Source organism: Physeter macrocephalus, chromosome 4 (assembly GCF_002837175.3).
Source record: "Physeter macrocephalus isolate SW-GA chromosome 4, ASM283717v5, whole genome shotgun sequence".
Lineage (NCBI taxonomy): Eukaryota > Metazoa > Chordata > Mammalia > Artiodactyla > Physeteridae > Physeter > Physeter macrocephalus.
Window position 1 is genome coordinate 34,219,830 of NC_041217.1, and position 15,206 is coordinate 34,235,035.

Genomic DNA, 15,206 nt, shown 5'->3' on the forward strand with positions numbered 1-15,206 from the left:
GCCTTTGCAGCGCGGAGCTGCTGGTCGCCCGCCCCCGCCGCTCGCCTGCTCCGGCTCTCCGTCCGCGGGCTCCGGGAGCCCCAGCTCCCCACCGCCGCCCGCTCTAGGTGTGGGGGCAACTGGGGCTGAGCCGGGCCTCCGCGCCGGCTCCGAGGACGGACGCCTGAGGAGCAGCGCGCCGCCGGCCCGCCGGGGACGCCCGCAGGCTCGGGGGCTCGGCGGCTTGACCCCGGGCTCGCCCCTGTCCGGCCGCCGAGGCCCCACGGCAGACTCCCGAGCGGCCCGGCTCGGGCGGTGAGAGCCCCGCGCCGCCCTCCCTCCGTCGCCGGGTCGCCGGCCCTCGGCGCCTCGCCACCGCCGCCTCACGAGTGTCCGGGCCGCGCTCGGCGGGCTCCTGAGCCGCAGCCATGGGGTGCTGGGGTCGGAACCGGGGCCGGCTGCTGTGCATGCTGATGCTGACCTTCATGTTCATGGTCCTGGAGGTGGTGGTGAGCCGGGTGACTTCGTCGCTGGCGATGCTCTCCGACTCCTTCCACATGCTGTCGGATGTGTTGGCGCTGGTGGTGGCGCTGGTGGCCGAGCGCTTCGCCCGGCGGACCCACGCCACCCAGAAGAACACCTTCGGCTGGATCCGGGCCGAAGTGATGGGGGCTCTGGTGAACGCCATCTTCCTGACTGGCCTCTGCTTCGCCATCCTGCTGGAGGCCATCGAGCGCTTCATCGAGCCGCACGAGATGCAGCAACCGCTGGTGGTCCTCGGGGTCGGCGTGGCGGGGCTGGTGGTCAACGTGCTGGGGCTCTGCCTCTTCCACCATCACAGCGGCTTCGGCAACGACTCCGGCCACGGCCACTCGCACGGGGGGCACAGCCACGGCCTCCCCAAGGGGGGCCGCGGCAAGAGCACTCGCACCGGGGGTAGCGACAACAGGGCCCCAGGTGAGCAGGGTCCCGACCAGGAGGAGACCAACATCCTGGTGGCCAATAGCAGCAACTCCAACGGGCTGAAACTGGACCGGACAGGTGAGGAGAGAAAGTCGCCGCCGCAGGTGGTTGGCGTTGGGGAGCCCAGACCCCGGGATGGCCCCGGGCAGGATGGCCCGCACGCCCCCTGGTGTCCGAGCCGACCGCGCCGCGCCGCCTACCTGGCCACTCCTTCCCGCTCCGGCACTCACACCCCGCCTCGCCCGGAGGACGCGGCTCCCCTTTCAGCCCGGTGTCAGGAGCCGGGGGAGCGCGTCTGGGAGTGTAGATGGGCACCGTGGTGGTGAGAGCGGGCAAAAGGTCAGGAGGTGACCGTCAGCCCGCTGCGGTCCGCAACCGCACTTAACAGTCTTTACAGGCTGTCGTTTCAAGAGGCTGTCTGATTTTGGCGTTAGCAGGATCGAAAAATGCTAATTTCTTGGGCCTGTTGGGAAACGGAGAGAATCCCCACTTGGTCCTTAGTTGTTGGCTGTTAGGAACCTTGCTCTGCCCAAGTAGTTCTTATGCCCTTAAAACAAGTTTCTTAATATTGTATTCGGGGCTATCTAGTGATTGACTTTCCGGAGCTCAAAACCCTCCTTACAGGTTTCTGTCGTGAGCAGCAACGTATGTTTCAGTTAATTTTCTAAAATCTAAACCTAATCCTGAAAATCCTAGACTTAGAACCTGTATGGGCATGTTTAACATTTCACTTAGGATTTTTCATAATCGTACTAAGATAAAAATGATGGTAATTTATTCATCTTATGTTTTTAACGGATAGTTTTCATTCTAAACATTAAGCGCGCTTGAAGGAAATTGGGAAATGAATGTTGAAAGAAAGGAAACGGGAAAAGGAATCAACCTAATGCCCTACTACCCAAGCTCAGTGATGTTAACAATTTGGTCTATTTCCTTCCACTTTTTTCCATTTACATCTATTTACCTAGTTGTATGATACCACATAGACAGTTTTCCTCTTTCCAAGATGCAGAATATCATGTTAATGAAATTAAAGTTGTACATTGAAAATGTTTAATAAACAATTGAATTTCCTCTCACTCCCACTCTGCCAGGTGTTATTCCAAAGAATATTAAGCTGCTCTGGTGTGTATAATTCCTTTAAAGGATCCGTACGTTTGGTTTAGGAGCTAGTAGGGTAGATAGTGATCATTTAGTTCCAACTTTTCCTGAAGTGATTGCTGATAGGTTTATATTGTTGATTTGTCAGTTTCTAAACCTCTTCTATCAAGAGACTCTATCATTTATATAAATGATAAAAGTTTAAAAGTTAACCTTAACACCTTAATGACTACGAAAACTGACTAGAACTCTGCGTCAGGTCAGCCATTTGTATTAGACTTATCCATAGTTGCATTTAATTTTGGGTGATAGCTTTCAATTTTGTTTTCTTTTTGGTGTATGCCAACAAGTATAGGAGAATGTTCACAGGACCCCACCCCCACAGAAAAGGTGAACTTTATTTGGAGGTGGGAAGGTAGGAGGGTGGTTAGGAGTATGGGGAAGCAATATCGTCTTAATGACTTAATTTAGCCCTGGCCATTATGTCCTGGCTTGTTCCCAGTATGTCAATTTATATTAAATCGCTCTGAGCACATTTCTTATTACATTTTATGAAAAATTTTCACTTCTATCACTTAAATGGAATTAGGCAACAATGTTTATATAAACACTTTAGATGTGTTTGATACAGAATTTTTATTTCTTTGTAGATCCAGAAAAGTCCAGAAATGATGCAATGGAAGTACAAGTGAATGGGAATCTTATCAGAGAACCTGACCGGGTGGAATTGGAAGATGATGATGATAAGGCTGGACAGCTTAACATGCGTGGAGTTTTTCTGCATGTCTTTGGAGATGCTTTGGGTTCAGTGATTGTAGTAGTAAATGCCTTAGTCTTTTACTTTTCTTGGAAAGGTTGTCCTGAAGGGGAGATGTGTGTGAACCCATGTACCCCTGACCCCTGCAAAGCATTTGTAGAATTAATTAATAGTACTCATGCAACAGTTTTTAAGGCTGGTCCTTGCTGGGTGCTATATTTAGATCCAACTCTTTGTATTGTAATGGTTTGTATACTTCTTTACACAACTTACCCATTACTTAAGGAGTCTGCTCTTATTCTTCTCCAAACTGTTCCTAAACAAATTGATATCAAAAATTTGATAAAAGAACTTCGAGATGTTGAAGGAGTTGAGGAAGTTCATGAATTACATGTTTGGCAACTTGCTGGAAGCAGAATCATTGCCACTGCTCACATAAAATGTGAAGACCCGACATCATACATGCAGGTGGCTAAGATCATTAAAGACGTTTTCCATAATCACGGAATTCATGCTACTACCATTCAGCCTGAATTTGCTAGTGTAGGCTCTAAGTCAAGTGTAGTCCCGTGTGAACTTGCCTGCAGAACTCAGTGTGCTTTGAAGCAATGTTGTGGGACACGGCCACAAGCCCAATCTGGAAAGGATGCAGAAAAGGCCCCAACAGTTAGCATTTCTTGTTTAGAACTTAGTGACAATCTAGAGAAGCAGCCCAAGAGGACTAAAGTTGAAAACATCCCTGCTGTTGTGATAGAGATTAAAAAAATGCCAAACAAACCTGAATCATCTTTGTGAGTCTTGGAAAAGATGTGATATTTGACTTTTGCTTTAAACTGCAAGAGGAAAAAGACTCCATTGAAATTCTATGTTTGCCAAGTAGTGTAATTGAAGTCCTTGTCTGGTCACACAGTTTAATTCTATTTTTGTAAGAACATAATGGGACTGCTTAACAGAGTTCTATATTACAACTTTGTGATTATTAGTGCAGAGTACAGCTATGCTGTAACAGTTTTGGAAAGCCAGTTTTAACACTATGTTACATTTTTGTTTAAAGTAAGTATAAACCTTATATAACATAATGACATTTGATTTCCAGTTTTTCCATGGTAAAAAATTAATTAGGGGGATAAATAAATTAAAATTGTTACTGGAATTTCTCTGCTTTTCTTTTCCCCCAGTGTTATATTTTGTTTTTTCGAATTATAAATGCTGGAACTTTAAAAATCATCAACAGGTTTGTTTCTTTTGACATTTTATGTAATATTTACTTGCCCTTTGAGATCATTGCATAGCATAATGGCAACATATTTTAAGAATGACTCATGAAAATTATTAGGAAAAGTTCCTTTTTTTCTTCACATGGGGGTATTTATGATACTGAAGATCAGTTACTATTCTGTATCTTATATTGCTGAGTATTATTCTAACAAATAGTGAAATAATTAACAAATTGAACTGTAGTGTACATATCATAGGGCATATGGGGAGTAAGAGCAGGGAAGAAAGTTTACCAAATTAAATATTTAGATTCTTGTATGTTAATATTCAGACTACATTTCTAAATTATTCTGAGAATTTTAACCTTTTTAAAAAAAAAAAAAAATACATGGTCTAAAACATGGACACGTTCACCAGCATTACTTTCTTTGAAAGATTGACATTCAGAACATTGAGTTGAAAGTTTACTCATAAAATATATACAGTAAACATTTTTAAGGACATTAAATTTAACCTAATAACTACATGTTAAATGAAAGCTTGTTAATCTAATTCTTTTAAACTGTGGGTTTTAAAAATAACTTCAGAGTTAGTCATTTCACAGTGACCAATCATGAATGGATTCAAACAGAGCTTTTTGAGCCCAACCAGCAATGCCTGTGCTCTGCCAAGAGCCATTGACTTGGGAGAAAAAAGGAATCTGAAGGTTAATGCAGTTTGGATATTAAATTCTCAAAAAGCAAAGTTAGTTAAGGCACAATTAATAATTAAGATTCTGTAAGTCATTCTGTCTTGGCATTGCTCAGATCTTCCAATAGTAGCTTATTTTGCAAGATGCCATAATATCTATACAGGAAATTGTTCTCAGCTATTTCATTGTTGGTATGGATTCCAAATCCATACACAAATATTATTTAAGGGTATTTAAGTTATATTTTTCTTGATAGTGAGGGGTTATGCTTTGTGAAGAAACTAGATTTTTGTCCTCAAAAGGATGAATATTAATATCAGTTATCATGTATAGCTCTATTTTTCTAGAAACGAGGTATCCTGACTACTTTAGTAACTTTTATAGCTGACTACTTTTGGGATGGCTACCTTTTGGGATTTGAAATAATTCATTATCTAATGGGTCTTAAGATGAAAATGGTGGCATTTGACAGTTAACTTTTTAAAGGGATGATCTTTTGTGGTAGATGGTGTGTTTTTTTCCTAGTATAAGCCTGTTGCTGGCAATGGGCCTATTTAAGAACACCCGATTTTTCCAGTGAGAATGAGGTAATTTTAGGAACACAGTTTGTAAGTTCACATTTGCTATAATGGGCCAAAACCATAACCTGCCAATTTGCAATACATCTTTATCATTTAATATCTTTCTCTGATATTGTATATTTCAATTCCTAACCTGGTAGTTACTTTGAATTTTGCAAACATTTTTTTTAAACATGAAATTGGGGAATCTCATGGGTGAACAAGAGAAAGCTTCAAATTGTATCATGTACATTCCTGATTTAACACTTTACAAAACCATTTTTTTGAGGATCTCAAAACAGTTTATGTTATAGAAACATGTCAGTAATGATACAAAAGGATAACTGGTAAAATATATTACATTCAATGAGGTTTTCTTTACAATGCTCTGTTGGGTCTATTTCTTAAAGGTTGTGTAATGCATAAGACATCGACTGAATGAGGATTTTTTAAAATGGTGTATAAGCATGGGACAAGGGTTTGTTTTTTTTTTCCAAAAGTGCTTTGAAAGTAACAGCCTTTAGATTTCAGTTATTTCACTTTTGATAATTTTAAGTAGCTCATATGTAACAAAGTGGTACCATAGGATTCTCTTTTTTCAAAGGACTTTTGTCATAATAGCAAAATCAGTGGGCACTGACTCACCTTTTGAGTTTTAGCAGAGAATTATTTATTTCTTTACAATGCACTTTCTAACCCATTTTTAGCTATATTAGCATTATCTTTTTAAAAAATGCTTTTATATTTAAATATTGTGGGATTTAAGTGTCTTTTCCAAAATAGCTTATTCCTTCCTGCAAGAAAATGAGGGAAATACCATGAATTCTTAGGAGACTTAAACCCAATATTTAAATGCTGTTTTATAACACTGCATCAGTTTTAGGAGGTGCATCTCGCCTGCTGGCTCTTTTATATTTGAGCAAGATCAGTGTATTTAGAATATGTGTTTAGAAATGTGTCTCTTGTCTCAATTTAGTAAGAAGGAGGTGCTACATGTGCCTGAATTAAAATCAACCCAGACATTTTTTCCAAGCCAAATGCCGCCTTAGTGATGAGAGAGATTTAATTCTCCATTGTCACGTTTTAGTTTATATGATTTTTTTAATAAGGTTTTTTTTTGAAGAGCATCTGCACTATAAAAGTATGGACTAGAACCTAAAAGAATAGTCAAAAACTCACAAACACTTTGCTGTATGTATTTTAACATTTTAGAAAACAATATATTTGAATAACTAAGGTTTGTAATTTGAACAGGAAAAATTTCCATCAAGAGCACCTTGGAAAATCACAACAGGTAGAAGACTATGTTACTGTGTTTGTATCTTGGTAACGTCCTCAGTTAATTTTGAATTTTTGAAAAGTTTTGAGGGAAAAGTCCTATGGAATCTAATGTGAAGTATTTAGTAGGCTAACCGGTATTGAGTTGAAGCTTTTTACTGTTTTTAAGCAGATATCATTTGATGAAATGTCATTTACCTGCTGTCCTAAGATGTTCATACATATGCAAATAAGGAGAAGAATCCTACCATTAGAAATATTTATTTTAATAGAGTTTCATTTAAGTCATAAAACAGTGTTAAAACTCTTGGGAAGGTGGAGGGTTTCTCATTTTTTAAATTGAAACTGTCATACAGTGTTTGACCATCTGAAATGGGAATTGTAATAGCACTATTTTGATGTAGCTCTACCAATATTATGTGACAATGCTATTTAGTTTTACTAACAAGCTCTGGAATACTTAGCAGTCATTTTCACTGGCACAAGAGCTTTTTGTATGTCATTCAATTTAAACTTTTAAACCAAAAACTTTATGGTTTAGTGTCTTTGGCAAAAAGATGCTGAAGGGAATGTAACATACAATTAATATGTGGTTATATATAAAAAGACACAAAAAATTGCCATGTTATGGTTCTGCCTTGAAACAGCACAATGAAGTGTATCAGTGTATTTTGTGATTCTTTATGAAACTTACATGTTGTTCTGTGTCTGCCATAGGGTGTCCTTTGGGCCAGATGTGGCACAGTTAAATGCAATTATCATCTCATGAAATGCAGATGCAGATAAAATGTCTTTAGTGCTGCAACATTTTACCTAACTTTTGTATGTTTTCTGACTGTGCGTTGTTTCCAAAGCTGTTCCTACCTCACCATGAGGCTTTATGGATTGTTATGTATTATAAATGTTCTTTATGAGACAGACTACTGTGTTTCTTCTCATTTATTAAAAGTTAAGTAGAAAAATAAACTAATTTTAATATCTAGTTCATTGTTTTGTGCATATGGCCTCCCCTTCTGTGCTAAGCTGGGTTATGTAGAAGAGAGTTGGACTTCAGTCACTGAAAGGGAAATTTCAGCTTACCATGTGTTCCTAGTGTGCAGAGTGACCAGGTTACAGGACAGTGGTGTGGAAGAAAACAAATGTGGGTAAAAATTGCCATCGAAATTGAAAGGGTAACAATACAAAAGCTCATTAACAAATATTCAATGGATATGAAATGTTTTTGTTATAAGCATTAAACTTACAAATTATGTAGTTACAGGTTAACCTGCTCCTTTTGGTACTTGTTATTTTTTTCTTTAATTTGTAAGCATAGTTACTAACAAGGATTATTGAATATTTTACAATTACATAATCATCTGGAACTATTGACACAAGAGCACATTAATACATGAGTTTGGTTGTATGAGTTCAGGACTGTCATAAATGCAGTCTCATATAAAGAATTTCTTAAAAGAAATTGTACTTCAGTTGGGAGATAAACAGTTGAGAAATCAATGGACAATAAATGGCAGTAGATAATTAATAGAATTGATAAAGACAATAGACATTCCAAAAAAGGGATAAAAATCTTTGGACAGGATTTGGGTAGGTTAAAATTGAGAGGGGTAGGGGTTGAGTGGTAGGGGGATGCAGAGTATAGAGGGTTGAGAGTCCAGAGGTAGGAGACTGTGAAAAACAAGGTTAAAAGTGCCATGAACAGGTTTGAATTTGGTTTTATAAGAATGGAGGAAACATTCAATTTTTGAGTGGATAAATGAGAAAGTGGAAAGGGTATTGTACAGGATAGATTTGTAATGGGAAGTAGACAAAGAGACCGGAAGACATCAGTTTACTAGGTATTCAATGCTAAGAGCCTGAACTAGTTCCCAAATACACATGCCCACATCTACATATACAGTACAGCAGTCTCTCCTTATCCTTGATTTTGCTTTCTGAGGTTTCAGGTACCCAAAGCCAACCGTGGTCCAAAAATATTAAATGGGAAATTCAGAAACAATTCATAAGTTTTTGGGGGTGGTGGTGGGATGAACTGGGAGATTGGGATTGACATATATACACTAATATGTATAAAAAAGATAACTAATAAGAACCTGCTGTATAAAAAATAAAATTCAAAAAAAGAAAAAACACCTCATGTTTTAAATTGCTGCCTTGCTGCCATTCTGAGTAGTAAGATGAAATCTCTCACTGTCCTGCCCCATCCTGCCCAGGGATGAGAATCATCCCTTTGTCCAGTGTATCCTAACCGTTAGTCACTTAGTAGCCATCTCATCAGATATATCAGATTGACTGTCAAGGTGTCACAGTGCTTGTACACAAGTGTCCCTTATTTTACTTAATGGCCCCAAAGCGCAAGAGTAGTGATGCTGGCAATCGGGATATGCCAAAGAAAAACTGTAAAGCGCTTCCTTTAAGCGAAAAGGTGAAAGCTCCTAGTGAGGAAAGAAAAAACTCATATGCTGAGGTTGTTAAGATCTACGGTAAGAACAAATCTATCTGAAATGGTGGAGAGAGAAAAATTAGTGCCAGTTTAGCTGTTGCACCTTGAACTGCAAAAGTTACAGCCACAGTGCACGAGAAATGCTTAGTTAAAATGGAAAGGCATTAAATTTGTACAGTAAGATATTCTGGGGACTTCCATCGTGGCTCAGTGGTTAAGAATCTGCCTGCCAATACAGCGCATACGGTTCGATCCCTGGTGCGGGAAGATCCCACATGCCGCGGAGCAACTAAGCCTGTGCACCACAACTACCGAGCCTGCGCCCTAGAGACCGTGAGCCACAACTCCTGAGCCCGTGTGCCACAACTAGTGAAGCCCCCGCGCCTAGAGCCCGTGCTCCGCAACAAGAAAAGCCACTGCAATGAGAAGCCCGCGCACCGCAAAGAAGAGTAGCCCCTGCTCTCCACAACTAGAGAAAGCCCGTGCGCAGCAACGAAGACCCAACACAGCCAAAAATAAATAAATTAATTAATTAATTAAAGTAAGGAATGCCTTTCTTTCTAAAAAAAAAAAAAAAAAAATCTTAGGAAAGGGGGAGAACCAAAAAAAAAAAAAAAAGATATTCTGAGAAAGGGAGAGAGACCACATTCACATAACTTTTATTACAATATTATAATTGTTCGGCTTTATTGTTAATTTCTTACTGTGCCTAATTTATAAACTTTATCATAAGTATGTCTGCACGTGTGTAGGAAAAAGCATAGTATATATCTAGGGTTCAGAACTATCTGTGAGATCAGGCAGCCACTGGGGGTCTTGAAATATATCACTACTGTACTATATTTCAATTGATTCCACATTCTTTTTTCATACTTTAACATTTCTAAAATCAGAATGCATTGATACAATCAGTGGTATCTTACCACTGCTTTTGGCCAACTTTTTTTCTTATTAGGATGTATCTTACAATTAATGGTTCAGAAAAGAATTGTCAGACAATATGGTCTTTCCAGAAGTACTGCCAACATTTCCTAAAACCTTATTTTATGTACTATGCATTGTGCATCTGAATGAGAGCTGTTGCTTTTGAATTAGGTGAAAATACTCTAAGAAAGTCAGTGACAATATTGTTTTTAAAGAAATTCCATAGACATTTCCCAGCCTTCAGAATTGAACATTTTTGCCCCCTCCCCACTATAGCCTATGTAGCCTTTTTTCTCTTAAGTAGCATGACACTACTTTCTTTTTTTTTTTTAATTTTTGGCTGTTCTGCGCAGCATGTGGGACCCTAGTTTCCCCCACCAGGGATCGAAACCGCGCCCCCTGAATTTGAAGCGCAGACTCTTGACCTCTGGACCGCCAGGGAAGTCCCAGAGTTATCTTCTATCTTATTTCCTCAGGATCTAGCACATGGTCTAGCACACTGTAGGCATTCAAAGGTGTTTGAATGAACACTGAAGAATGGCAGGAGTAGAAGAAGATAGAATGATAACACCATTAATAGCTAAAATATACTGAGCACTTATTATATACCAGCCACATACGTTTTCATTTAATCCTTACCAACCGTTAGCCACATTCCATTATTCCCATTTTACAGACAAATGGATATTAAGTACCTTACCCAAAGGCATCTAGCTAGTAAGCGATGGAGCTAGAACTGGAATTCAGCAAGAGAACTAGGACGCAGCAAGTAGCTTGCTTTCCCATCACTTTGAACCATCAACATCCTATTTCATAAGTAAATTCAGAATGAAGAGTTCTTTTAAATTTTCATCTAACAAGCAGCAAAAGAAATGAGAATAAATGTAAAAGTATTTGATATTTATAAAAAACATCAAAGTAGTCACCAGATGAAAAATCAGAACTTTCTTATGTTATGGCTGTGTCATTCAAATTACATGGGGGAGAGGAATAACAATATTTTTTAGAATTTAGGGTCTCCCTTGGTTTTTGTGTTTTTTTAACGGCCATCAGAACAAAGCCTGCTGTCGTTTTTTTTTTTTTTTAATAAATTTATTTATTTTATTTATTTTATTTTTGGCTGCATTGGGTCTTCATTGCTCCGCACAGGCTTTCTCTAGTGGTGGCGAGCGGGGGTTACTCTTGGTAGCTGCCCGCAGGCTTCTCATTGCGGTGGCTTCTCTTGTTGTGGAACACGGGCTCTAGGCACGCGGTCTTCAGTAGTTGTGACTTGCAGGCTCAGTAGTTGTGGCTCGTGGGCTCTAGAGCGCAGGCTCAGTAGTTGTGGTGCACGGGCTTAGTTGCTCCGCGGCATGTGGGATCTTCCCGGACCAGGGCTCAAACCTGTGTCCCCTGCGTTGGCAGGTGGATTCTCAACCATTGCGCCACCAGGGAAGTCGCTCTCCTTTGGTTTTAATCTAACCTTGCAGACAGTGCCAATCATTACACACTAGTTAGCTAAGCTACCACATGTATTGCTTGAGGTAGTACCTTCTTCACCTGGAGCACAAAAACCTATGGCTTACATATACTTTTATGCTGAAAACAGTGGGTATTTTGGGAACTGGAGAGCAGAGGTGATTGAGCTAAACGTGGATGAGGAGACACAGGGAGAGGACCATCTGCTCTTCAACAGAGGTGCTATTAGCATTTGGGTGAGACAATTTATCACAGTACAGAATTGTCCCATGCATTGAGTTTAGCAGCCCTGGCCTCCTTCCACACAAGTGTCTGTAGCCCCTCCCCTTCGCTTGGCTCAATATCAACACACCCCAAATATTTCAAATGTCTCCTAGAGAGGCCGTATGGCCCAGGGCAACCATGAAAGACTAACCCAGTGGGTGCTCCTCCAGTCTTTCCCAAGTGATCCAAATGCTACATCTAGTCTCCTCCTTTTACCCAGATGGTAACATAGATCCTTTGTGTTTTGTTTGAACTTCAGTTCCATCCTTAAGTCCAGGAACCATGCTTCCATACCTACAGGGTCAAATAGAAAGTCTGAAGATTTTATTTCTGAGGCTCATAGCCATTGATAGGACCAGATAGACAGGAACTCCTCTGACAGGTTAAGAAGATTGTTCTGCTTAAGAAAGCAGTGCAGATGTGGCCAACTGAATTGGTCATGGAAACCCTTCATTATCTCTTGAAATATAAAGTAAAAATGGACTTCTGGCAATATAAAAAGGGTTCAAAAGCAGTACCCTTTATTGAAGTACAAACTTGAATACTCAAATAGAAATTTAGAAGGATTGACCCTAATTTTTCTTTCTTTCTTTTTTTTTTAAAAAATATTTATTTATTTATTTGGTTGAGCCTGGTCTTAGTTGTGGCAGGCGGGCTCCTTAGTTGTGTCATGTGAACTCTTAGTTGCATCATGCATGTGGTGTCTAGTTCCCTAATCAGGGATCGAACCCAGGCCACCTGCATTGGGAACGTGGAGTCTTATCCACTATGCCACTAGGGAAGTCCCCCTAATTTTTCTTTCTAATGGTGAAAATGTCAAGGACAATTCTAGACAAAATTTATCAGGACTTCTTTTTTTGGAAGCATAGATTTACAGTATTATGTTAGTTTGAAGTATACAACATGATAATTCAGTATTTTTGCAGATTCTATTTCATTATAGGTTATTACAAGATAATGGGTATAATTCCCTGTGTTATACAGCATAACCTTGTTGCTTATGTATTTTATATACAGTAGTTTGTATCTGTTAATCCCATGACCCTAATTTGTCCTCCCCTCTTCCCTCTTCCTTTTGGTTACCACAAATTTATTTTCTGTATCTGTGAGTTTATTTCTGTTTTGTATATACTTTCATTTGTATTATTTTTTAGATTCCACATGAGTGATATCATATAGTGTTTGTCTTTCTCTGTCTCATTTCACTAAACATAATATTCTCTAGGTCCATCCACTTTGCTGCAAAAGGAAGAATTCATTTTTTTATGTCTAATATTCCATTTTATATATAGAATATGTGATGTATATCGATATCACATATTCTTAATCCAGTCGTCTGCTGATGGGCACTTGGGTTGCTTCCATGTCTTGCCTATTGTAAATAGTGCTGCAATAAACATTGGGGTGCATGTATAACGGTTTCAAATTAGTGGGTTTGTCTTTTCTGTATATATACCCAGGAGTGGAATTGCTGGATCATATGGTAGTTCTATTTTCAGTTTTTTGGGGACCTCCATACTGTTTTCCATAGTGAGTGCACCAATTTATATTCCCACCAACAGTTTCTAAGGGTTCCCTTTTCTCCACATCCTTTTCAACATTTGTTATTTGTAGACTTTTTGATGATAGCCATTCTGAGAGGTGTGAGGTGATACCTCATTATGGTTTTGATTTGCATTTCTCTAATATTAATAATTAACAATGTTGAGCATCTTTTCATGTGCCTGTTAGCCTTCTGTATGTCTTTGGAGAAATGTCTATTTAGGTCTTCTGCACATTTTCTGATGGGATTTTTTTTTGATATTAAGTTGTATGAGCTGTTTGTATATTTTAAACATTAACCCCTTCTCAGTTGCATAATTTACAAATATTTTCTCCCATTCTGTAGGTTGTCTTTTTGTTTTGTTTATGGTTTCCTTTGCTGTGCAAAAGCTTTTAAGTTTAATTAGGTCCCATTTGTTTATTTTTGCTTTTATTTTTTTTGCTTTAGGAGACTGATCCAAGCAAATATTGCTACAATTTATGTCAAAGAGTGTTTTGCCTATGTTTTCTTCTAGGAGTTTTATGGTTTCATGTCTTACATTTAGCTCTTTAAGCCATTTTGAGCTTATTTTTGTAGATGGTGTGAGGCAATGTTCTAAGTTCATTGTTTAACATGTGGATCTCCAGTTTCTCTAGCACCACTTGTTGAAAAGACTGTCTTTATGGAGTATCACCTCACACAGGTCAGAATGGCCATCATCAAAAAGTCTACAAACAAGAGGGACCTCCCTGGTGGCGCAGTGGTTAAGACTCTGCCTGCCAATGCAGGGGACACGGGTTCTATCTCTGGTCCCGGTGTATCCCACATGTGATGGAGCAACTAAGCCCGTGCACCACAACTACTGAGTCAGGGCTCTAGAGCCTGTGAGTCACAACTACTGAAGCCCGCACGCCTAGAGCCCGTGCTCCACAACAAGAGAAGCCACCGCAATGAGAAGCCCACACACTGCAACAAAGCGTGGCCCCTGCTCGCCACAACTAGAGAGAAAAGTCCGCACGCAGCAAAGAAGACCCAACATAACCAAAAAATAAATTGAAAAATAAAGTCTACAAACAGTAAATGCTGGAGAGGGTGTGGAGAAAAGGGAATCCTCCTACACTGTTGGTGGGAATGTAAACTGGTACAACCACTATGGAGAACAGTATGGAGGTTCCTTAAAAAACTAAATATAGAACTACCATATGATACAGCAATCCCACCTGGGCATATATCTGGAGAAAACCATAATCTGAAAAGATACATGCACCCAAATGTTCACTATTTACAATAGCCAAAACATGGAAGCAACCTAAATGTCCACTGACAGAGGAATTGATAAAGAAGACATGGTACAAATATACAATGGAATATTACTCAGCCATAAAAAAGAAAGAATGACATTTGCAGCAACAGGTATTGACCTAGAGGTTATCATACTAAGTGAAGTATGTCAGAGAAACACAAATATCATATGATATCACTCATATGTGGAATCTAATTGAAAAAAATGATACAAGTGAACTTATTCACAAAACAGAAACACATTTACAAATATTGAAAACAAACTCATGATTACCAGAGGGGAAACATGGAGTGGGGGAATAAATCAGGAGCTTGGGATGAACATACACACACTACTGTATATAAGACAGATAACCAACAAGGACCTACTGTATAGCACAGAGAACCCTACTCAATATTCTGTGATAACCTATATGAGAAAAGAATATAAAAAAATGAATATATGTATAACTGAATCACTTTGCTGTACATCTGAAGCTAACATAGCATTGTAAATCAAGTACACTCCAATAAAATGAAATTTAGAAAAAGAGAAGACTGTCTTTTCTCCACTGTATATTCCTGCCTCCTTTGTCATAGATTAATTGACTGTAGGTGCTTGGGTTTATTTCTGGGCTATCTGTCCTGTGTCACTGATCTATGTGTCTGTCTTTGTGAGAATACCAGACTCTTTTTTTTGAATTTTATTTAATTTATTTTTTATACAGCAGGTTCTTATTAGTTATATATTTTATATATATTAGTGT

At 39.5% G+C, this 15,206-nt stretch overlaps 1 protein-coding gene across 1 annotated transcript; it reads left to right on the top strand.

Annotated features, from left to right (window-relative positions):
- The first annotated feature begins 320 nt into the window (after positions 1-320).
- SLC30A1 (solute carrier family 30 member 1) lies at positions 321-7,472 on the top strand. Its single transcript, XM_007102632.4, has 2 exons — positions 321-1,020; positions 2,694-7,472. The coding sequence occupies exons 1-2, from the start codon at positions 408-410 to the stop codon at positions 3,593-3,595; spliced, it is 1,515 nt and encodes a 504-aa protein (XP_007102694.1). The 5' UTR covers positions 321-407; the 3' UTR covers positions 3,596-7,472.
- Positions 7,473-15,206: the final 7,734 nt, after the last annotated feature.